The 25,407-nt window shown below is 41.0% G+C and overlaps 1 protein-coding gene across 5 annotated transcripts; it reads left to right on the top strand.

The window, feature by feature from the left end:
- The first annotated feature begins 541 nt into the window (after nt 1-541).
- pparaa (peroxisome proliferator-activated receptor alpha a) lies at nt 542-25,399 on the top strand. Of its 5 annotated transcripts, none has more exons than XM_047162109.2 (9): nt 598-663; nt 1,607-1,708; nt 1,836-2,001; nt 5,842-6,086; nt 7,489-7,646; nt 15,487-15,625; nt 16,577-16,776; nt 18,907-19,375; nt 20,818-23,703. In XM_047162109.2, the coding sequence occupies exons 2-9, from the start codon at nt 1,618-1,620 to the stop codon at nt 20,874-20,876; spliced, it is 1,527 nt and encodes a 508-aa protein (XP_047018065.1). In that variant the 5' UTR covers nt 598-663; nt 1,607-1,617; the 3' UTR covers nt 20,877-23,703. The 5 variants fall into 5 exon arrangements, with proteins under 5 accessions (XP_017349974.1, XP_047018066.1, XP_047018065.1 ...); XM_017494484.3 differs by lacking the exon at nt 20,818-23,703 and adding an exon at nt 23,710-25,399 and having other exon boundaries at nt 602-663; XM_047162110.2 differs by lacking the exons at nt 1,607-1,708; nt 20,818-23,703 and adding an exon at nt 23,710-25,399 and having other exon boundaries at nt 568-663.
- The last annotated feature ends 8 nt before the right edge of the window (nt 25,400-25,407 follow it).

Here is a 25,407-nt window from a genome sequence, read left to right as displayed (position 1 = left end):
TGGCAGCCGTGCTAAATTTGATTTATTTTAAAAATACATTTGACTTAATAATGTTTTCTTAACAATACATTTGTAACACAAGTAACATAATGTTATCGATATCAGTAACTGTAATCAACTGACATCAATTTAAAATGTAACGTGTTACATTGCTGCGTTATAGAAAAAGTAACTGTTGTGATCAGAGTTAGAGTTATACCCAACTCTTGATTATTATTATTCACACTGAGAAGATAGTCAAAGCAACTGTCTTTAGAGTAACTCACACTTTACAGCTTATCTTACATTTTACAAATAATACATTTTACTTAGTGTAGCTTCTTTTATATATATATATATATATATATATATATATATATATATATATATATATATATATATATATATATATATATATATATATATATATAGTTTCTCAGTGATTTGACTTCTTGTGCCATCCTGACCGCCGAAACACTGAATGCCTCCTCAGTAATAACATACTCTAAGGTACGTTGCCGTCGCATAGCAACCACTCCGTTGTCCTTCGCTTATTGGCTGCGCCGATGGGTTTGACCGGAAGTGGAGCGGCGGCGAAGAGGCTGGAAATAGGAGCTCTGGTGGGGCAGTTTGGAGGGAATGGTGGATGGCGACTTTGGACTGAGCGAAATGAACTTCACTGAGGTAGTGGGGCATTTTGGTCAGCAATGAGCTTGTGTGTCACTGTAATAGATTATATGAATCATTGATATCAGTACAGTTCGATTCTAAATGCTCACTGCAACTCAAAAGAGAGCTAGTATCTACAGTTTGTTTTGTTTTTAGTTTTTTAGAAAAGAGTCTGTTCTCTTTTTAATCTAATATAAATGTATACATTTCTTTGCATTTTAAGACAAGTTTGCATATGAATGTCCATTAAGTGCCATAACAGTTCAACTTTGGCCTCAGCTTTCTATACGGTAGCATTGCCTTGTATGGTATTGGTTTGAATCTGCACTGGACGGATAGATGGATGGATAGACAGACAGACAGATAGACAGATAGATGAGTAGTAGTAATGGCATAAAATTATATGACTGAAATTATATAATTATATTGCCTGCTATTATTATTGTTGTTAGTAATAGTAGTAGTAGTAGTAGTATTGTAGGTCAGTTGTATATCTTTATTGATCAATTTTATTCGCAGCATTACAAATACTCCTTTTATCTCCCTGCTATGATTAAAGCCACTTTTAGCCATCACATGATATCTTCTAACTTTATACCCACTCACTGGCCCGAGTATGTCTTTTGAATTTTCTGACAAACTAATGCATTGGACCATATTTTTAATCATCTGTATTTTTAGTGTATTGTCCATTGAGGGCCCTGGGAATCAATCCCCCTAGCTCAGCTCATCCATCCTGTTTACAACGAATCTTTTCTTTTATGTATTTTCACTTGTACTGTTTTTGAATCACTGCAGTTGATTGTACTATTTTTTTAAAATCCTTTTTCTATGTCATACCTTAGTTGATTCTTGCACAATGAATGTTCCAGTGACCTTGAATGTATCTCCAGGTTAATGTGAGACAAAAGCGTAACACTGCCCCTGCTGCACTTCTGTTTGTACACATGTTTTACAGACTGAAGCTGCATGGTCTGTTTTAAGCAGCCCCCAAAGAGTTGTCTGCTCTTTCTCATTTCTCAGATCACTGAAACTGACTTTTCTGAGAACTGTGTGTCAGGTAGAGTCGGGATATTATAATAGATGTCTATGAGGGGCTGTTTAAGGACAAGCCTCTCGTTGTTGACATGAATGCACTTACATGTTTATCGCTTCCTACATATTGAGAAAAAAGTCCATTTTATCAGATGTGAGTGCTTCTGGCTTGCCCTCTTGGATTGGTGAGGTTCCAGGAAATCTGCTCCACAGTGAGAGGCAGGAGAGTTGTGTGTGGGGTTTGGACTTTGGCCCCCGCTGGGGCCAGACGTATTTATTGGCTGTTGCTGCTCGAACAAAGTCGTGTGGAGTGATCTGGTAAGCATTGATTTCCTTCTACTCTCTCTTGGTGCTGAGGGATACCTGTGGGTCTTACATATATCTTTATAACGTAGGGATCTTCAGTAAAAAGTGAGATTCCTGTTTTTTTAGGGCTATAGTTTTATAGTCTAAAAAATAGTCAAAAAATATATAGGAATATATTCCTGCCTTTTTTTTTTTTACCTTTCATACCAATTTCTCTGTTGGTTCCACTTGTCTGTCTCATGTTGCATCCAGCTGTGAGACATTGACCATGAGACAGATTTGACTGGAAAATGTCTTTTTTTGTTCCCTGCAGAAAGCAGCACTGTGTGTTTAGGTGTACTAATGGATGTCTGGTGTGTTTTTGAGTCTGTTAATCTGTTGTCTACATGTACAAGATACTTTTGGTTGTAGTCTCAGTGTTGTATTAATCTGTTTTGCACAAGTTCATTTATTATGCTTTTGAGATAATGTCCAGCGGCTATTCCAACATCAAAGAGCGCCCTGTATCAGGGAGGAGTGTCATCTCAAAGAAGGAGCATGAATGTTTTTATTGTTGTTGTTTTTTACTGCAGAGACATTGATTGTCTTCCTGTTCCTGCGGTCCCAAAAATATTTCTCAGCTATTGTTCAGGAAGAGTAACGTAGACCTGCCGTGAGAGGACAATGAGAAGAGAGGGGCTTAATGGAGCTTTATTACTTTCCCAGTCCTCTCAGCTCTAACCCTCCACAGCCTGCTTCCTCTTCAGCACGTAGCCTGTGCTGGCTGCACATTGGGAATAACACGTGTGTGTGTGTGTGTGTGTGTGTGTGTGTGTTGGTTGTGGGTCAGTTCTCCTCCCTCTTGCTTAAGCGTGAAACAGGAACCCTAAGCAGCTGTCTTATGCACACAGCTGATACTCTGATTGCTAGCTGTGATATGATTACAGTATGTGTTGCAGTTGCAGTAATGTAATTAATCGATGTGCAGAGCCGAAGATTAGGTGCTGGAGGGTGTGAATGTGTGTTTGGGTTATGGAGGATGTAGATATGTGTTACTGGCAGGTTATTTACAGTATGCCGTTGAGTAATGGAGTGTTTGTACTGGCTTCATGGGGCATGCTTCTCCACTGTTGATGACCTTCCTGTACTTGGCTACAATGTCGTGTCATAAGGCTGGTGCCACGTGTGATTTGCTTTGGACACAGAGTATGATCACCTGGCATGTTAGACTCCACTGCAAAGTCAGTCGATTAACTTACAAAATTGGGAGATATGACCAAAGGGAGAAATCCATAGCTTAACCACAAGGCCACCCTAAAGTCTTCTGACCACCAGTGCATGCAAGGGGAGCTTATCTCTATAGCATGAAGTTCTCCCACTCTTTTTTCTGAAGTGATTGTTAGCAAAAAGGCAGAGAAACCTATTTCAGCTTGGCGTCATATATAGACTCGTAAGGAAGGGCCTTAAGAGGCTCCAGCACAAGTGGGAGATACCACAGCAGGGTTTTCTGTGGAGGATGGAGACGCATCACCACTTTCAGAATGTTCTTAATAAATTTGAGTCCCTAGAGAGATGCCATTCATAATACCATGGTGTGCTGCAATTACCACCAGATTTTGTGTGGGATTTTGTCACCTTTAGTCTAGGACTTGCAGTCCCTCTCTAGCAGTCCCTGAAGAAAAGTTTGTATATTGGAAATCATGCAATGTACTGGATCCAGCCAATGAGGTGCATGTCATTCACAGAGCAGTTTCCACCGAAGGGCATATATGGTCCATGTATTCATTCAACTCATTCACAGACACAGGTGATCTGGTTGTGGGACAACAGATCTTCTTTGGGAGGAAGCCATCAAGGTATTCTGACCACTAGCTATCAGGGCCACAAGTAGACCTTGTTGACTTGCATGCAGAATGACACTTTCCTGGGCCTGTGCTGTCTTGACAGTGTGTCTGCTGCACTCAGAACTGGTAAAAACAAGCTAATTCTAGTGTCCCGTGGCCACCACACTGCTCCTCTACCAGTAAACTAAGTACACACAGGGCAGAGTTTGCAGAGTTGATTTGCACACTTCTAGTAGAATGTATTGTGCTAATTGCACTTGGCACTTTCCGTAAACTAGTAGTATACCGCATATCCTGGCCTAGGTGTTCCACTGCTAGGAAAAAGGAGGGACGAGATGAACTTCTGAAGATTACTTTGATTGTTCCAATTCTAAAATAATATGGCAAACATATTGCCAGGGCATGCCACAAGCAGTGCAATATCATAAGCTCTCAGTAGAACATCATCAACTAGCAAGTTGTCTAGCTAAGAAGGCCAGCCATACTATCAAGGGAAAAACAACTTGAAGCTAGTAGATGTCTAGTTTCATTAGAAGAAGCACTTGCCATGTAAAAAAATATTCTCACCAAGGTAGAATAGATGAAGTTCCTACCCCTTACACCAGCTGCTAAGCAGATAGCTCCATATGGTGTACATGTGGTCCAACATGTGTATGAGGCGGGAAGAAGAAAGGGAAGGATGGTTGTATGACAGTGCCAATTATTGAAATACTGTGTCATTGTGACTTTGTTGGAAGGTCTCTACCTAGCAGGGGTTAAATATAATAAAGCTAATGCTTACTTTCGTTCTTACTTTTGTTCTTTCTTTCTTTCTTTCTTTCTTTCTTTCTTTCTTTCTTTCTTTCTTTCCAAAACCATGGCTTTTTGAGAGGCTGCACAAAAACTAGGCACCCAATACTTGCTAGTCACTGACCTACATTCCCAAAACTAATGTCTGCCTGTGTGGCTCCTCAGTGAGAGTGCATGTGGCAACACTTGTCTGTGCATGTTTGACACAGCCGGGCTCAGGGAATATCTGCTAGTATTCCTGTGGAAGCTTCAGAATCGTCTGTTCATAGAACAGACGCTTTAGGTCTCCTTTAGGATTGTTCTAACAGCTGCATTAGGAAAGATGTTAGCAGCTGGGTAAGATTTCTAGCTTGACATGATATGAATCGTACAGAGCAATGAGCAGACAGGAGTTTGGAACCCCTTGCAGTTGGTTTTTCCCAGGCTGGACAGAGCTCTGGAAACACAGGAGCAGTGCCCAAGCCTTTCAGTCAGACCATGCAGCAGAAGAACGCTTTTCCTGTTTGATATTTATTGTCGGTGTTATCATGACACCTTTTCCATCAAGATGTGACCCAGTTACATTGAGCAGTAGTCATGTGATGCTTGCTCTTCTTTTATTGGCTATAAAATATACATGTCACAATAAAATAAACTTCAGCATGATATAACATTATGGTAATATTTTTGCATGGATATTATAGTAGTAATGCCTATAAGAACATTTTACACATTGTCCAGTGTGTTATATAATTAGGAACACCTTGTACTCTTGTGCATGTGTGTAAGAGAAGAGGCATAGTGATAATCAATAGTACAATCAATAAGAGGATCTGTTCACATGCAACTAATGTCACAATTTCTCTAAAATGGAAATTTTCTGCCTTACCCTGGGATAATAAATCTATTTTATTATATCACAATTATTTTACTATGTTGGCGTATCCCCATTACCTTTGGTCAGTGTGTGAGATAAGATGTTGCCACTCCTTTGTTTTTTACACTGAGGACAGTACGCTGTTCGACACAGTGAATATCTCAAAGCAAACATGCCAAAGTCTCCCTACCAACTATCTCACCCATGGATAAGGCCATGTCTTATTGTGAATGCACTGTCTTGGTTGGTTGAATGTGCGGTTGTTGAACCTTTGTGGTATCTGTGCCATTTGGCATGACAAATCAAAATGTGATGTTTATACTGTTTGGTGGACTCTTTATTTATTAACTTTGTAATCTGAACTTGTTCTTCTTCTCTCTCCAGTCTAATGAGTGATCCAGTGCTTGCAGTCCCGTGGCCCAACACCATGGTAGACAAGCCAAATCCATTCAGCCCGTTGCCCTCAGCAGGGGAAATAGTGTTGGACAGCCCTCTATGTGGGGAGCTAATCAAGGAAATGGAGGAGCTAGAGGACATCTCTCGAACCTTCAGCGATGACACCTTCAACTTGCTGTGCCTGCCTGACTTCCAGGAATCCAGCACTAGTTCCAACAGCTCTGCTACTCTCGGTAAATATGTGTATAACACACATCCGAACACAGCACATATAAACATACACACTGTAACTGCATTTTAAGTGTTACTATTGTAGGTTTAAAGTGCTTTTAAGAGTCAGTTCATGGTATACAACTATTTGTAATTTCTTTCTAAATTAAGATCACTACAGTACACTGTTTGACATGCCCATAAACACTGAAACTATTGGGACCCATTGGTAGGTCTTACATAGATGCAAACTCCTCACCTTTCAGAGAAAATTCACCTTTTTCAGATCAAAATATGTCACCTACGAGATTCGCGTGAGATTCGATGAGAAAGTGTTTGGGGTTGGGGGGGAGCGCGGTTCGGCTGATCGTGTTTTTTTTTTTCTATACAGCAGAGCTGAACGTAAATGGTGATCTTACAAGGGTAAATAAAGAAATGGTTGTTTCAATCAGTACAGCGTTTTCTTTACCCTTTACTTTAAAAACTATGTCTATAAAAGGGATTTATGTATTTGAGGTCTGAGATGAGGAAATGGCGAAGAGAGAGAGGGCAAACAGTTTGCAGTTTAGCTTAGCATTGCCGTCTGATCAGCCAATATTGTCATAAATAGCCTGTACATAGCATTTCATCTTTTATAACATGAGATTTTGGCCAAATGTATTCAATCTAGATTTTGGTAAAAGTTGCGACAAAATGTTAAAACAATCTGTTTTTTTTCCGTTTCATAAAAAGTGACAGTTTTGGACATACAAGGTCATAAAAAACAAATAAAATAAAAGAAAACGTGTCTCATGCGTGAACCTTACAACAGCACATGTTCTCCATGGACTTCTCACTGCATCTCAAAGCAAATATCTAAAGCAAATATCTTTTAAAAAGATTTCCGTGCTGAGCATGCCCTGGACCCCCCTACTTGTGGCAGGTGTTCTCACCTTTTTTTTTACCCTTTACCTGCTTGCATCCCTGGTCTTACGCTCTTCACTTTCATAAATAAATAAAAAAATCTGTTCTATTTTTTGTTTCACTGCAGTTGCTGAAAGATTCATAGTGGTTACTGAATAATATGCCTTAAAATGAATTACTGCATGATATTCTGAGAATAGGGAGTTAAACAGACTCTGAAAAGACTGCTGCCTTCATATAAATTTCTGAAACGCTCATTCCAAATGTTATATACAGTGATGGGTTTTCACTGAAAAAGAAACAGAACAGATGCTGTACTTTTCATGAAGTATGTGAATGCATATTGAACATAGAGGAATACTCTTAAAATAAGCATTTAAACTCAGAGTTCTTCTAGTGCGTACAGTAATTCATATTGTCCCAGTCTGTTCTTTATATTCACAGTGATTAAATTTTTAAACTTGTTTTGTGTGTGTGTGTGTGTGTGTGTGTGTGTGTGTGTGTGTGTGTGTGTGTCCTTAGATGTTTTGAGCCCAGCCTCTAGTCCGTCATCAGCAGCCTGTGGAGCAGTCACAGGGCAGGATGAAATCAACCCCAGCCCCCTAAACCTTGAGTGCCGTATATGTTCAGATCGTGCCTCAGGCTTCCACTATGGAGTGCATGCCTGTGAGGGGTGCAAGGTGAGCAGATGCACACACACACACACACACACACACACACACACACCAGTTTCATGTTTCAAGTTATTTTTCCTCGTGGGGACCAACCAGATGTTCCCACAAGGTCAAAATTCCCAACCAGATGTTCCCACGGGGTCAAAAAGGTCACATATTCCCAACCTGGTGGGGACATTTAGTGCACAACAAGAAAATACAGCACACCCTGGTGTGTGAGGGTGTGGAGAAAGACAGGGATCTGGATCATTGCTCCTGCTTCCATGAGGGAATGCTGATCCTGAAAATGGAAGGAACAGTGGGGAGGAAACCAGGTTTGGGGGCCCCTGCACCTCGCTTCTGGGGAGCTGGGTCCAAGGGAGGAGTAAGGAAGAGAGAGAGAGTGAGAGAGCAAGGGAAAAGTGAGACAGGTGGAAATTTAGCTGAGCACACTGCTCGCATTTATTTAGTCTGTGCTTTTCAGCACACTTTTAAAAACTCAAGAAAACCAAAACAACTCATAAACGGGTTCATTCCGGATTCGCAGCTTTCATCAGGCTCCATCAGTGTTCTCTCTCTGTCTCTCTCTCTCTCTCTCCCTGGTTACGGAAGACTGAAAGCACAAAGAGTAATGTAAACTGGCGGTAATAAGACGCAGGTGAGAATCATCACGCATTATCTGCTGGTTTGACCTGCCTTCTCTCCATCCACAGCTGACACTCGACCACACACCCGCTGCCACATACCCCCACTGCCCAACTCAGGCCAGGGTGTCTTAAAAATGCAACCGAACCGACACCGTAAAGAAGAATTTGATTTTATTTTTGCTCGTTGCTGTTTGAAATGGTAAACCATGTGAATGTGTTGCACTCAGAGTGTGTGTGCGGCTCATCAGTGTTTTAGAGCGGCTCGGTTCACAGTAAATGCCGCTCCACATCATCTTCATCTCTGTCTGTGCTTTGGTTTTACATTAGCGTAATCTCAAACATTTTTGTGGGCATAGGTTTACAGCATTTCACCTGATTGGTAATGAGAAGTGAATCTTAAAAAACTGTTGCCAACTAAAAGGAGGTCTTCCTGCGGTTTTTCGCCAAAATAAAAGCACATAAAAGTGAATTAATTCAGAAATATATTACAATTGTTATATTACTATTTGTACCCCAAATAAAAATGTATTATTATTATTATTATTATTATTATTATTATTATTATTATTATTAAGTCTTATTCAGTGCATTAGTAATATTATAAAGTGTATTTTCTTCTTTACAAAAATTTATGTATATTTATACCACTATTTTTAACACTTATAACACTACTATTACATTACCCTGACATTAAATTACAAAAAAACTTGTAAACACTGCTGCGAGGGGGTTTCTAATACAGCTGCTGAGGGAGTGATGGTAAATTTGACATCTTGTTCTCTTCTGACTGCTGTAATCCATCTCCCTGTGTTTTTTTCCCTCTCTTGGAAAATCATGGAAAGGAAATACTGGGTTTTCTTTTCTTTCACTGTTGGAGCAAATATTAATGCAAAAAGAATATTTGCTATAGTCTCCCATATACCCCTTAGAAGTTTACCCTGCTATAGTTTACTTAAACCCAGAAATGGATGTATATGCATGAACACAATCCATTATAGCTGATGTATCGTGTAGCATGATTGAAGTGACATGCAGGTCTTACATTTTTTTGGAAATGTCTTGAATATGGTATTAAAAAGTATTAAATATGAAGTGCTGATACCTGCAGATACTCTGCAGGCCAGGGAGCCATCTGGGCTGCAGCTGAGAGATAATCCTCCACCACCATCTGTGCCCTCGGTCTGTGGACCACCTTGAATTTGAATAGCTGAAGTGCCAGATATCACAGTGTACCGCACATTGGCATCCTTCATGAGGTGGAGCCACTGGAGTAGGGTGTAGGTAGTAGGTAGTACCGGAGGGAAAGGACTGAAGACTTGATGGCCAGACACTCCTTCTTCATCGTGCTATACTTGGTCTCACTTACCGATAGCTTGTGGCTGATGTACAGCACGGAGCCCTCCCCCATCTCTACAACCTGTGACAAAATGGTCTCCAGTCCTCTCTCCGACATGTCAGTCAGTTGAGCAAAAGAGAGAGAAAAGTCAGGAGAATGCAACAGCAGGCCCCCACACAAAATCACTGTTACCTGTCAGAAAGCCACTTGCACAGCTCCGTCTACTGGAGCGGATCCAGCACTCCCTTTTTAGTGAAGTCAGTCAGCGAGCTGGTGACATCCAAAAAATTAGTTAAAAACCTATGATAATAGCCAGCCAGCCTCAGGAACTGTCTCACCCTCTTTTTGGTTTTAGGTCTCGAGCAGCCTGCATTCACTGCTGTTTTATCAATTTGGAGACGCGCCTGCCCATGGCCCAAGTGGAAGCCCAGATAATGTACTTCCACCCGTCCAATTGCACACTTTTTTGGGTTTGCTTTGAGTCCTGTCTCTCTCAAAGATGTCAGCCCTCAGATGTTGTAAATGCTGTTGCCAATCATTACTATAAATGATTATGTCATCTAAATAAGCAGCAGCATATGCATTGTGTGGGTGGCTGATTCTGTCCATGAGATATTGAAATGTTGTTGGGGCTCCAAATTGGTCTCTTGGGATAATGGAGTCAAGGGAATATGCAAATACCCCTTGGTTATGTCCTGTGTCGAATAAAAGCAAGCCGTGCCTAACTGATTGAGTAATTCAAAAATGCAAGGCACCGGAAATGCGTCAAATTTAGACATCATGTTGACTTTTCTAAAGTCCACACAAAAACAGAGTGGCCCGCTGGTCTTGGCCACAAGCCCACCGGCCTGCTCCAATCACTGTGGTACTCCTCAATAACTCCCATGTCAAGTATAGCCTTAGGTTATCCTGAGCATCTCAAGCAACATTTTTTTTGTGTTCAGGTAACCGGTATAAATTTGATTAAACCATTTGACAAGCCCATCCAGCCCAATTCATGCGAATTGATACGTACAGTTTGCGAAGAGTGCATGACATTAAGGATATGCCCTGGTCAGTCAGGATCTTTTTCGGGATCCCGACCTGGGAGATAACATGGAAGAGTGCATCCGCAACTCTGTGTGCTGAGATGTTGCATAGTTCACTAAAACTAACTCAAACCGATGCCCTCGTACAGTCCGTTCTAATGGCCCGATGAGGTCCATACCAATTCTTTCAAAGGGGACATCGAAAGTGGCCACAATGGTGCTTTTTGGGTGGCTAGTGGATTCACCAGCTGACATTCGCAGCATGCTGCACACCACCTGTGAACATTGCCGTGAATGTCCGGCCAATAAAACTGGCCCATGAGACAGCTTAATGTTTTATCTTGCCCCAAATGCCCAGCCAAGGGATTATGATGTGCTGCATGGAACAGAAATTTCCTACGGCTCTTCTGTACTAACAACTGGGTTGTCTTTTCTTAGTTTGATTGTCCTGCATCACTCGATATAACCTTCCTCAATAAGTGAAAAATACAGGTGGGATAGTGTAACATTAGGCTGAATTTGCTCGTCTCATCTGGGCCTCATCACTGCTCCGAGGGGAATCTCCGTGTTCCCCTTACATGGAGCTGACATCAGTGGCCCTGGCACTGCCTCCACAGCCAACACTACTCACATTCCTCACCGTGCAGGACCCATCCACAAATATTTACCTCACTAATGCCTGAAAAATAATTAGTGGATGGGAGGGGCAAGGACTAACCACCACCTCCACTTTATGCTTTTGCCCCCTTAATTTAATAATGAATGGCACCAGCGGGTACTCATGAACATCCCCGTGCACACATCTCACCTTTTCACCAATTGTGCATTTCCCAATGCCCCGCAGTGAATCTTTGGATGGTGGTCGGGCTACACACGAGTCCACCAAGGCCTGAATTGTACTCCCTTGTATACTCACTGATATGTGGTCAGGGATCTGGATTATTGCTCTTGATTCCATGAGGGAATGCTGATCCTGAAAATGGGAGGAAACCAGGTTTGGGGGGTTGGTTTTGGGGCTTCTGCACCTCGGTTAGGGAGCTGGGATCTGGGAGGAGTAAGGAAGAAAGAGAGAGCAAGGGAAAAGGGAGACGCCTGGACTAGTGATTGCCATCAATTGATCCTCTACCAGCTGCACAGCTTAGTCCAGGTGCACTTAGGTGAAGGGGCAGCCGACCTTGTGGAGCTGCAGCGACAGGAAGTGTTGGCAGTGCTCCTGAGGTGTTCGGCCGTCACGCTACAGGACCACCCTCTTCACACTGGGACTGTGTCTGTGGCAGCAGCCTCTTGGTGGCAAGCTGGACTTCCCCTGATATCAAGGGGAGGAGTTGCAGAGCCTCCGGCCAGTTCCATGCACCTGCCACACACTCTAAGAGCTCCAGGAAGGCCTCCGGATTGTCTGTGAGCCTCATGGGTGGCCCAGTGGCATGGGACACAGCTGGAGATGTGGTGGGCTGAAGCAGCCTCTGGAGTGCCTGCTAGCTCGCCGCCTGCTCCTATATGAGAGGTTAGAAGCGAAGCTGCTGCTCATTGTGCAGGCTGAGGAGCACTTGGTATTGGGTTTGGTGGAGGATGGCAAGGGCCTTGACGATCTCATCAAGTGGGGAGGCTTCCATGGCAGTGGTGGAGTCGTCCACAATCCCGGGTGTCAGCACCACTGTAGAATTCTGGTGTGAGGGTGTGGGGAAAGACTCAGGAGACTTGCATTTCAGCACACTTGTAAAAAAAAAAAAAAAACCTGAACAAAACAATTCAGAAACGGGTCCGTTCCGGACTTTCTCTCCGTCCAGCATGTGTGTATATGCATATCTTGCAAGCTCCGCCAGCTATATCACATGCTGTCTCTCTTTCTCAGCAGTTATGGGAGGCTGAAAGCACAAAGAGACACAAATAAGTAAAGTGGCGGTAATAAGACACAGGTGAGACTCATCACGTGTTACCTGTCGGTTCGACCTGCCGCCTGCTTGTACACAGCTGACGCTTGAACATGCTCCCACTGCCACAAAGATATAAAAATAGAAGTAATCAAGATTAGTGGTATGTTAATACCTCTAATATGTCACTTATGGTGTCCTCCATCCCCAATTTTATAATGTAAATGCAGCTTAAGGTAAAATGTTTCCAAACAGCCTGACTCTAATATGTTAATATGAACACAGTTATGTTAAGATTATATTAGTGGAAAACCTGTCTTAAATCATTTTTCAATAGGGCAATGACATCTAGTTTTATAATATGATGAAAAACACTTGTGGATAATTAATCATGCTTTACTCACGATCATGATTTTGTCTTTCTCAATTAATTAAGCAATATTGCACGAGCAAATGTGGTTATACTGAATATTTGTACAGCTATGATTCAGCGTAGGGATTTGACACAGTATGGGTAAATGTTCTGTATATTTTTGCTTCGCTAGTGGAAGTAAATCCCAAACAAGCCATAATCATTTTATAGCCCAAGAGCTGACTAGCTAGCTCACATTGATTTGTACATTCCCGTTAAACATTGCACCCAGTGAAATTGGCATCCCTTCTTCCTTTTCATCTTAATCTGACAAGCTTTACGTTTATGTTTACTTTTATTCAATTAGCAGACGCTTTTATCCAAAGCGACTTACAAATGAGGAAACTTTTATAGTTGAAGTCAAAAGTTATATTCCTGAAAGGTATCATGTTTGCTGATGATATCACTAACTCTACTGTAGCAATAGGACGTGTAATAGGACGTGTTATTTTATGTGGCGAACAAAGATGAGTGGAGTGATACACATAGCACTCTTATACAACTCTAACTGTTGTTTTATTAAACATAAATGACTGTGATATTGGTGAGCCTAGCAATAGTTATATGGTTAATGTTAGGTATTGATTCACAAGCTCACGTTAATTCAAATTCATACACTGTAATAACTCTGTATGGATGCATAGTGTGATGGTGTATTTAGTGTGTTTGAAAGATGAACACTCGTTTACTGTAACTAAGTATCAGTCTTTACGTTTTATGAAACACTGGCTCATGTACAAAAGGAAATTCTATTTTCTGTTGATTTCCTGATGAAAGTATGATTTTGTGATACAAGTATATAACTATTTTGGTATTAAATCATCACAGTTGTTATTGTAGCCTTTTTAATGCAACCCTAGCATCACCCAACTGACCAAAGCAAAAGCATACCATGTACATTTTGGGTCACAGAGACTTGGTCATGGAATAACTTTGCTCTGTAAACACTTGATTAAACTCAGATTGCAATGAGTCATCAAATCCCGGGCTGTTGAGATTTAATAGAAACATCAGTCAGATTCTTGTGCAGTGTTCATACTATGTTCACATGGAAGTGTGATGCAAAGCCGTTTTCAAACTCGCAACTATCTCTAGATGAGATAAAAATGTGTTTTTATAGTTTGACTTGGAATTTTTTATTTTTATTTTTGTGCATCTCAGGTTCATGTTACAACTGAAGTACAACTGAGGAATTGACAAGCACAAAAGGTTCTCCAGACAGTGTGTACTTGGCTGGTCTTTAAGGACAGGCATGTTTGATATGGTCATATTAGCACCCTGGTATCTGGCTTATTTTGGCTACTGGTATGATTGCTGTGTATCAGACAAGCTGTTTATAGCCCAGTGTACTCTCTACATCATGTTCGTTCCCGTGGACATGCATGTGTTTGTGACTCATGCCTATGACGCAAAGACATCTGGTTTTTAACCGTGACGTGGTAGCTAGGCAGCTGACATGAATAATTAAAAAATGTATATCTCATGACTGGACTGGTGTGAGTCTCACTGGATCTTAAACATATGTGCATACACAAGCTGAACATAGAAAGCATAACTTTTATGATCAAATGACTGTTACATAATTGGGTAGAGGCTAAAGTGCAGTTGGTTGTACTGTACATTAATGTTTCTAATTCCTATATGTCTGAATTTTCTCTTGCTGACCTTGCCTCAGACTTTCCCAACTATCTGATCTTAGACACAGTTGGCAAGAGCATTCAGTTAGTGGTCATTACCCGTAACATGATTCCACTGCCATTATTTGATCATTAGTTATTACATAGATACATACTGTACATACATACATACAGTAACATGCAATGCAGCCATGTAAAGAGGCAGTCAGTCAGTCATGTTTTTGATTGATTTCAATTTATTGTCTCATGCAATTTTTCTGACTTCCAGTTATTGTCACATTCAGTTTCCAAGGGATAAAAAGTAAAAGGCGAGTGAAATATTGCATAGGTGAGTGAAACAGCAAAGCAGTCATTTAAATCAAAGTTAGTAGAGGTAAAGGAAAATAAAACACAGGTAAAATACCAAATAAAATACAGAGGTACGAAGTACTGTATTTTGTGTGCACAATAACTAACTAACTAAATTAATTAATAGTAGGACTGTATATTGAACTGTACAGTATGGTACTGTATAAGAATTCTGGTAACAGTAAGTAGTTATATTGACAGCATGATCAGTTACAATTGCTTCAGCTTTGACACTGTTTCAGCTATCATGACTGGACTTTGAATTTAAACACGTTAGTTTGTGGGCGGATTCTTCCGGTTTTCTTCAGATTGTATTTACTGCTAAGAGAGATTGTTTATAAAGACAATTGTGTGGTAATCAGTGAATCACATATGGCACAATATGCCTTATCACAAGGGCAGTCTACCCTGTCATATCATCATTTACTACACATGCTGAATGTTATGATTATAATTTACTACTAGGATATTGAAATTGACCCTATAAATCAAAACAATACATCTTTAACACACTTTAAATGGTAAATGGTCTGCACTAATATAACACTTTTTTAACCTGTAAAGAAAAGCTGTATGAATTCTTTGTAGGGCTTCTTCAGGAGAACCATACGCCTGAAGCTGGAGTACGACAAATGTGAGCGCCACTGTAAGATCCAGAAAAAGAACCGGAACAAGTGCCAGTACTGCCGTTTCCACAAGTGCCTCGCCGTGGGCATGTCCCACAACGGTGAGTGTTTTATGTACATCTTGGCTCTGGCTTTTAACACAGTGCTTCATCACGTTTTTATGGGTTTATGCTATAATTACACAGCCGGGTATGCCCTCTGATTACTTTATTGGTCATAATATGTGGTAGAGTTTCCATCAAATCACTTTGTAGATAAACACAATGTAATCATTCACACTGAATCACTTTTCATTAAAACATTAACATAATACACTTTATATAATCAGTTTTGTTTGGTAAAATAAAATAACATAAAATCAATATAATAAATATTTTAAATAATGAGCCAGTGTATTTTAAATACACCGAATTACACCGTGTCTGGTCCCAATTTTTATATAAAATAAGCATGACATTGACATTTTTCTGAGTTGGACGTTGTATACTGAAGATGTGGTCTGATGCTGTAGCTCTCAAATTTGGGCCAGCAGACAAACACAAAAAGGTTTTTTGTTTTTTTTCAAGCACCTATGACCTGGATGACGTGGAGGTACACTGGCCACTTTTGCCACAGGACTTTGATCTCATCAACTCATCAAGGACAAAGCATTCTGGTTGTGTGGGAAAATATTTCACTACAAAGCCCCTCCCGCATGGATCTTTGCCTATCTGTACTCTAGACTGCCCTTGACCAGTACATGAGCATATAGAGTTTACATACAGACCTGTGCAGCCACTGGAGTGGTTTGTGACCTTCCACAATGTACAGGGCTTCACACTGAGTCCAGGTTTATATCACACCTACTTTAGCCACCTGCCAATTTGTACCCTTCCCAGGAATGGTGACATGGTGCATTTCTCTAGTTTGTTTCCTGTGTACTTGTGTGGCTGCCAATGTGTATGCTGTGTAAATGTGTGTTAGTCAGTGTATATGCATGCACTTACCTTTGTTTATGTGAGACAGTGTATGTTTGACTGAAATCACACCTATAGTGTTTTTCTTTGTCATAGCAATTCGTTTTGGGAGGATGCCACAGTCTGAGAAGCTTAAGCTCAGAGCAGAGCTGCAGATCCCTGAGAAAGAAGAGAGAAAGACGCAGCTGGATGACTGGAAGACTCTGGCCAGCCAAATCCACGAGGCCTATCTTAAACAGTTCCACCTGAACAAGGCTAAAGCACGAGGCTTTCTCACTGGCAAGACCAACATGCCAGTGAGCAATAAAAGTTCATTAATTTGCACATTACTGTTATTTTTCTTCACACATTTACACCATTTCATAGATTTAACACTACATATTAATAGAACATATTCTATTAATAGAACACATTCCTCACTTGCTTAACTACATATATTTCCATTTCTGTTTATATCAGTTTCATTGTATTTACTGAATAGTATTTATAGTAGTTACTAAACAATATGCTTTAAGTTCAAGAGCTGAATAATTAGTGGATGTAGTGTGTTAATACTGTATTACTTTCCAGTGGATGAATAAGAGTAATAATGTATTTTATAAAAATGTCATATATTTAATGTATATATCACCTTAAGCCAAAGTTTGCAGCCTTTGTACCTGGTTTGGCTTTTAAGATAGAGATACAACAAACCGCTAAGCCTACATGCACATTATGAAACAGGTACAGGCATGTGAAAAAAATAAATAACTACACCCCATGGAAATTGTTGACTTTTTTGACATATTTGGAAAGCAAACATTTGATCATCTTTGAAACGGTGCCTATTAATGACGTTGATATACTTTAAGGAAACCACAAGGAACATTAACTTTTTCTATCATTCATTCAACAGAAATATCAATAGATGTTATTTCTTCTGTGGAAAAAGTAAGTACACCCTTGGCCTCAGAAGCTAGTAATGCCCCCTTTAGCAGAAATAACTTCTTGTAGGTGTTTTGCATAATTGTCCACCAGTCTCTGGCATCGGCTTGCGGGAATTTTTGACCACTCTTCCATGCAATATTTTTTCAGTTGTTTGAGGGTTTTCTTGCATCTAATGTCCATTTCAAATCATCCCACAACATTTCAATGGGATTCAAATCCGCGCTTTGACTAAGCCATTCCATAACTCTCCATAGATTTGATAGTGTGCTTCGGATAATTATCCTGTTGAAAGGTCCACTTTCAGTTCAACTTCAACTTTTGGACAGACAGACCCTGGTCTTTGCCTATATATTCATTGGCAAACTGTAGTCTTGCGCTTATGTTCTTTTCAGACAGCACAGGCTTTTTCCTGGCATGCCTCCCATGCAGATCAAATTTGTGCAATCTCTTTCTGATTGTAGAAGCATGTACTTTGACTTACTAGCAGATCCTGTGATTAAATTTTGGGGTTCTTGGAGACTTCTTTTAGCATCAGACAGTCTGCTCTTGGGCTGAATTTGCTGAGATGGCCAGTCCTGGACAAATTGGCAGTCATTTGAAATCTTCACCATTTGTAGATTATTTTCTTTAAAGTAGAATGATGTATTTCAAATAATTTGGATATCTTTTTTTAAATCCCTTGTCAGACTCATAGGCATCCACAACTTTTTTTCTGAAGGCCTTACAGAACTCTTTAGATCTTGGCATGATGACACCACACACCTCAATAACAAAGGGAACACCAGACACTAGATATGAGAGGGATATAAATAAGACAGGTTCCACCTGCACTCCCTAAGCAGGTTCTAATCACTGGAACACAGTCTTGAACACCTGATTCTAATTATATGGTTTTGAAGGTGTGATAAATTTAGGGGTACACTTACTTTTTCCATGTGAATAATCTGGGTATTTTTTGTTGTTGTTGTTGTTGTTCATTTCAATTGTGAACATTACTACAAAATGTCCATTTTGACAGAGTGAATCACCTTTATTAATAGGCACTGTTTCAAAGAGGATCAAATGTTTTCTTTTCCAAATATGTCGGTTTAAAAGAATTTTTTTTTCCAATGGATGTACTTATTTTTCACTTGACTGTATGTATTCATGAAACTAATTAATTCAACTAATTCAAAAAATAACCTAATATACATTTTTAAAATTTGTATTCAAATCTTTATTTATGCTTTATGATAGCAGGCTTTCCATAACTATGTGCCTTAAACTGTCTAAATTTCCAGCTTATTATTCACTTATTTTTAAAACATATTACTTTGTAACTATTATGAATTATTTAATGGCTAAAGTAATACTAAAGAAACATGTCATTACATCAGGGAGTAAGAATGATATGTGCACCCTGAGCGTGTACAGTTGCTGCTTACTACTCCATCTGTTACATTATTGCTAGTAGTAATTATCCTTTCATGTTTTTTTCACCCCTGCAATGCTTTCACCAGCCATTTGTCATTCATGACCTGGACACACTACAGCAGGCACAGCCTGTTCTGGTCACCCAGATGCTGAGTGAGGGAAGGGAGGACTTTCCACTTAATGTTCAGGGGCAGGAGACTGAGGATCGCCTCTTCCACTGCTGTCAATACATCTCGGTTGAAACAGTCACGCAGCTTACCGAGTTTGCCAAGGCTGTGCCCGGCTTCCCCAGCCTCGACCTAAATGACCAGGTGACACTGTTGAAGTATGGTGTGCATGAAGCTTTCTTTGCCCTTCTGGCCTCATGCATGAACAAGGACGGGATGCTGGTGACACGGGGCAGTGGCTTTATTACCCGTGAATTCCTTAAGAGCCTCCGCAAGCCTTTCAGTGATATGATAGAGTCCAAGTTCCAGTTCGCCATGCGCTTCAACGCTCTGGAGCTAGATGACAGTGACCTGGCACTGTTTGTGGCTGCCATAATCTGCTGTGGAGGTAAGTCTCAGAGCGAGTGCTTTATATTTCATGAAATGGAAATTCTGTTCACAGTCATAGGGCATTGTCACGCTTGAGTTCACGCAAACAAATTCCTTCCAAATTGTGTATTGACTGTAGAATTTGATTGTCTCTTCTGCTGTGTTTGCAAAACCGGAGACACTAGGTACAGTTGGCCAGAGCACCCGTGGCTCAATTTAAAAAATGTAGATTTTTGAAGTGAAGAGAAGCAAAAACTTCTATTTGATGAACTTAAAAAAAAAGAAGAAAAAATAGTACCCTTCGAGCTGTAAAGTAACACATCCTAATCAAGTCACTAGGCATTAATTGACTCATTAGAACTTGTTAGGCAGGTCAAAAAGTGTCATTAGGAACAACAATTCTAAACCATAATTAATTCTTTGACTCTTCAAACCTTGTGGTAACCTTGTGTCATGGGTTCCTCTGAGCCAATTGATGCCTACAAAGTAAAGGAAGGCTATAAAAGATATCAAATTGCTTCCATCTCACCATTTCCACTGTCTGAAGGGTCATTAAGAAATTGCAATTAAGGGGAACTGTGGAAATAAAAGCATGATCTGGAAGACCAAGAAATTGTCAAAAAGAACTACCCATATCCTGGACAGAAAGGCAAAGCAAAACCCTCATATGACACTTAGGACCTGCAGGAAGGTTTCGCTGAGTGGCAGTGCACCGTAGTGTGTGAACGTGTGTGTGACTGTGTATGTGGTTCTGCCCTGTGATGGGTTGACGCCCCGTCCAGGGTGTCCCCAGCCTTGTGCCCCAAGTTCCCTGGGATAGGCTTCAAGCTCCCCTGCGCCCCTGTGTAGGATAAGCAATATGGAAAACGGTTACACAGCTTACAGAGTTTGCCAAGGCTGTGCCCGGCGTTAATAAATGTTATATATTTTCCATAGCGCTTATCCTACACTTTTACACTTCGAATTTGTATACACTTAGAAATTTTACTAGTACCCAGACGTATCATTTCTTGTGCTTCATACAGTATGTTACGCTCCCACCAGCAGAGATGGCACTGCGGCGTCGACATGCACGAGACTCTTGTATATGGATACGCGCCTTTGTTTGTTTTGGTTCTCCCCCTGTTTAAGCATTGGTTGATGTTCGAAGGTTTGTCTTGATTTACTCCAGGTGTCTGTGTTTTAGTTTGATTGTGTTTGTTAATTAAACCCCTCGTGTTGCTGTGCACTTCGCGCAGTATTGAATGAGTATTTGAACCTGAATGTAATGGTGAATACGCTACGCATGCTAAGCGGTCTTGTTTGCGTGTCCTGTTCTTGTTCCATGCCTTGACTTCAGTTCTATGTTTAACCCGTTAATCTTGTCCAGTATAGACCGCGTTTCCTGTGTTTTGTCTGCTGTGTAAAAATAAAGACGCTGATCTGCACCTGCTCCCGCCTTACCTCCCTCTATCATAACAGAATACTGCGCCCACCATGCGGAAGCAGCAATTCAAAATGAACGGCGCCGAAGCTGCTGAGTTTGAGAAGTGGCCTCGATCGTTCTGGGAACAGAGTAACTAGATAAACGAAGAACTTGCTCAGATCAAACGCCTTCTGAAGCCGCTGCAGCAAGCTGGGCCACGCGCCACGTTGCCACCCGCGCAAGTTCCCCTGCCCCCGCTGCCGGAGAGCTACGCCGTGCTACGCGGGCAGCCAAGCTACACGGATTACTGGGGCTTCCCGCCGCCAGGGAACAACGCTGCGCTACGCAGGCAGCAGAGCTATCCGAACTCCTGGGGCTTCCCACTGCAGGGGAACAACACCACGATATGCAGGCAGCAGAGCTACCCGAATTACTGGGGCCTACCACTGCCGGGGGACTACACTGCGCAATGCAGGCAGCAGGAGGTCGCAGCCCCAGAGTCCCAGCCTGAGGTTAACGTGCCGACCTCGGAGCCTCCGCCTGAGGTCAACAGGGTGACCTCAGAGCTCCAGCCAGAGACGCGGGGAGGTCTCTGCCACCGAAAAAGCTGCCCTGCTGTCCTGCTCTGCTGAGGAAGCTGTTCCACTGCCCTGTTCTACTGAGGAGGCTGTCCCACTGCTCTGTCCTGCTGAGGAAGCTGTCCTGCTGCCCTGCTCTGCTGAGGAGGCTGTCCTGCTGCCCTGTCCTGCTGCCCTCAGCATTCCAGCCCTGCTGGGGACGTCGCCCAGCGTTCCAGCCCTGCCGGGGGCGTCGCCCCGAGTTTCAATTCCACTGGGGGTGGTGCTCCGCCTGTGTACAGCCCGCCGAAGGCCACCTTGTTTTCAGATGCATTGCGAGGCAGCTCTCACGGGGGCCCCGGACCACCGTTGCAGGGGGGTGCTCGTTGGAGGGGGGTTCTGTTACGCTCCCGCCGGCAGATGGCACTGCGGTGTCGACATGCACAAGCAGCTTTAGAGAGCGCACGTGCACGAGACTCTTGTATATGGACACGCACCTTTGTTTGTTTTGGTTCTCCCCCTGTTTAAGCATTGGTTGATGTTCGAGGGTGTGTCTTGATTTACTCAAGGTGTCTGTGTTTTAGTTTGATTGTGTTTGGTATTTAAACCCCCCCGTGATGCTGTGCACTTCACGCAGTATTGAATGAGTATTTGAACCTGAATGTAATGGTGAATACGCTACACATGCTAAGCGGTCTTGTTTGCGTGTCCTGTTCTCGTTCCATGCCTTGACTTCAGTTCTGTGTTTAACCCGTTAATCTTGTCCAGTATAGACCGCGTTTCCTGTGTTTTGTCTGCTGTGTAAAAATAAAGACGCTGATCTGCACCTGCTCCCGCCTCACCTCCCTGTATCGTAACACAGTATCTCACAAAAGTGAGTACACCCCTCACATTTTTGTAAATATTTGAATATATCTTTTCATGTGAGAACACTGAAGAAATGACACTTTGCTACAATGTAATGCAGTGAGTGTACAGCTTGTGTAACAGTGTAAATTTGCTGTCCCCTCAAAATAACTCAACACACAGCCATTAATGTCTAAACCGCTGGCAACAAAAGTGAGAATTAAGTGAAAATGTCCAAATTGGGCCCAAAGTGTCAATATTTTGTGCGGCCACCATTATTTTCCAGCATTGCCTTAACCCTCTTGGGCATGGAGTTCACCAGAGCTTCACAGGTTGCCACTGGAGTCCTCTTCCACTCCTCCATGATGACATCAGCAAATTTACACTGTTATACAAGCTGTACACTCACTACTTTACATTGTAGCAAAGTGTCATTTCTTCAGTGTTGTCACATGAAAACATATAATCAAATATTTACAAAAATGTTAGGGGTGTACTCACTTTTGTGAGATACTGTATATGTTTGTCCATTAATTAAAATGTCCAAATTATGTATGTTACTATATTAACAGTAAAAAACAAAACAAAATGAAAAACTGTATCTCGCTTCATTAACATGTAGGCCCACCTTTTGTCTTCATAATTCCCTCCTACCTCCTTTATAGCCTCTGAACAGCTTTTGGATCCTGTCAGTTTTAATATTGGCTCCACCTAGCCCAATCTTTGCCCATTATGCTTGACACGTCTGTAGCGACTTTTTTAAATGACATCTTTCTTCAGATCATGTTTGGAGATTGTTCAAATATTTCTGTAAATTTTGCCCGATGGATACACCGCATTTCATGTTTACTTTCTACTATTTTTTGTAGAGTTCAATTAAAGTGACCCCCAGACTAATGGTTTCCAAGTGGGCCAGAAGTGTGTTCAATGGAACTGAATTCAAAAATTCATTTAAAAATGGATCAAATTTACTTTTGGTAGAACAGAACTGATAGATGCACCAGCGTTACTTTTACAAACGTGAGGTTCTGGCAAACATTCTGTCAAAATGTTTAATTTAGCTTTTTAAATTTTGTTGTATTTTGTATTTTATTATTATCAGAGAAATTGATTATTGTACATTTTTATGAGAACTTGATGAGCTGCAAGTATAAGCTGTTTGAGAGGGCTTTCCTTCTCTGTGTTTTTCATCTCCAGTACTGAGTGGGTGTTTGAATAAGGTTACACAATAATAGCCAGGCTCAGAGTGTCTTTTTCTGATTTTTTTGCTCTCCTTTAGCAAAAATATCCACAGCTTCCAATAGTGTTTACTCCAGCTGCAGCCCACAGGGTTCTGTATGACCTGAGAATTTAACTAGAGCCTGCTACATGCTCCCTCTTTCTTTCACAGGATCCCTGTTTAACATGCCATGCAATACACTCTATATGCGGTCATTAATTTACCTGGAGAAATAATGTTCAGCGTTTCTCTTACACTATTTTTATATTTCTCTCTGTCTTTTGTTATGCCTCCACAACCCCCACCCCCACTCCCAACTCTTGCAGACCGACCAGGACTAGGAAACGTGTCACATGTCGAATGCATTCAAGAAAGTATCATTCATGCTCTGAGGCTCCACCTGCAGACCAACCACCCTGATGACACCTTGCTCTTCCCCAAACTCCTTCAGAAACTTGCTGACCTTCGGCAGCTCGTAACGGAGCATGCACAGTTAGTCCAGGACATTAAAGAAACACAGGACGCGTCTCTCCATCCACTACTACAGGAAATTTATAAGGATATGTACTGAACATTGAACTACAGGGTGGAGTTGTTGGTGTAGCAGGATGTGAGGTAGCCTATGCCTAAATAATGTCCTCCATCTTCAGGACTACAACAAGAGGATTAACAGATTAACCTGCTAGTGGATTAACTGATTAAACTGTATGGTTGTACACTAATATGCAGACCCAGTGGACAAACGTGCAAGAGTGTAGTTGTATGCAGTGCCTTTTACTCCACATGTTGTGGATTCACTACAGGGAATGATAAAGCTGAGTGCAAAGTTTGCATACCCTTAGAAATTTTACTAGTAGCCAGACATTTAATTTCTTGCGTTTCATGTATGTTTGTCCGTTAACTAAAATGTCCAAATTATGTATATTACTATATTAACAGTAAAAATAAATAAATAAATGAATGGGGAAAAAAATCATTAACTTGTAGGGCCACCTTTTGTTTTTATAATTGCCTCCAGCCTCCTGTATAGCCTGTGAACAGCTTTTGGATCCTGCCAGTTTTAATATTGGCTCCACCTAGCCCAATCTTTGCCCATTATTCTTGACACATCTGTTGCGACTCTCCTAGATGACTTCTTTCTTCAGATTGTGCTTGGAGTTCGTCATGCTCAAACATTTCTGTACATTTTGCCTGATGTTTCTGATTCCTTGGATACGCTGCATTTCAATGTTTATTTTTTTCTATTTTTTTGTTGTAGATAAATCGTAGAATAGGTACATTACATTTCTTCCATTAAAATGTATCATAGGGGATGCAAACATTTGCACTCAACTGTATGTATACCTTTGTCAAATTCAAACAAACTGTTAGGACTTATTTGCGTGAACAGTTATTTAATGCTTTCTGAGAGCAGCGTGTGCCACATGGAAAATGTATTCATAAGTCTGTTCTGAATATGAAGTGTGATTTTCATGCCATGCTAGAATACAGCCTACCCACACAGCCCTCATGTAGGACCAATACCTCGTTTTAAATGGCATAAAGGAACATGTATAGTAGTTTTGTACTAATATGTACAGAGTGTATAGCACTCCAGCTGTTATTATCAAAGGATGTTATTTATTTTTGGAAATAAGAAACCTGTGTAGTTAAAAAAAAAAAAAAAAAAAAAAAAAAAAAAAAAAAAAACAGTGGATTACTTTGATTGTCTCAAAAGGTAAAAATTGAAACTGCCAGCCTTTTGCGTGGTAATAGTACAATAAGGTAAAAGCTATATTTACAATTCTGCTCAGTAATTACACAGAAGTATTTGAATGTTTGTTTATTATTATATGTATCAGGAAATATATTGTGTAGATACTCAGGGAGAGTCAGAGTCTGATTTACACTAGAATAGATTACTCATCTCACTGTAACAGCGGGTACACTAATATACGCACTTATTTTAAGGAAATTGGTTATAATGCTTTTGAATAAATGCTTTTTGTTGGTTTTAATGCTGTTCTTTATGGGAGGGATTGTTT

The sequence above is a fragment of the Ictalurus punctatus genome, chromosome 19 (genome assembly GCF_001660625.3).
Source record: "Ictalurus punctatus breed USDA103 chromosome 19, Coco_2.0, whole genome shotgun sequence".
NCBI classification, from domain to species: Eukaryota; Metazoa; Chordata; class Actinopteri; order Siluriformes; family Ictaluridae; genus Ictalurus; species Ictalurus punctatus.
The sequence above is the reverse complement of the archived record's forward strand: the minus strand, read 5'-3'. Positions and strand labels throughout refer to the sequence as shown.

Excerpts from the sequence above, each read along its gene's own strand:
- pparaa (XM_017494484.3), top strand. The coding sequence starts at position 1,618 with ATGGTCTGTTTTAAGCAGCCCCCAAAGAGTTGTCTGCTCTTTCTCATT. Across the intron at positions 2,002-5,841 it reads AAGTCGTGTGGAGTGATCTG|TCTAATGAGTGATCCAGTGC; the intron begins GTAAGCATTGAT and ends TTCTCTCTCCAG. Across the intron at positions 15,626-16,576 it reads CGTGGGCATGTCCCACAACG|CAATTCGTTTTGGGAGGATG; the intron begins GTGAGTGTTTTA and ends TCTTTGTCATAG.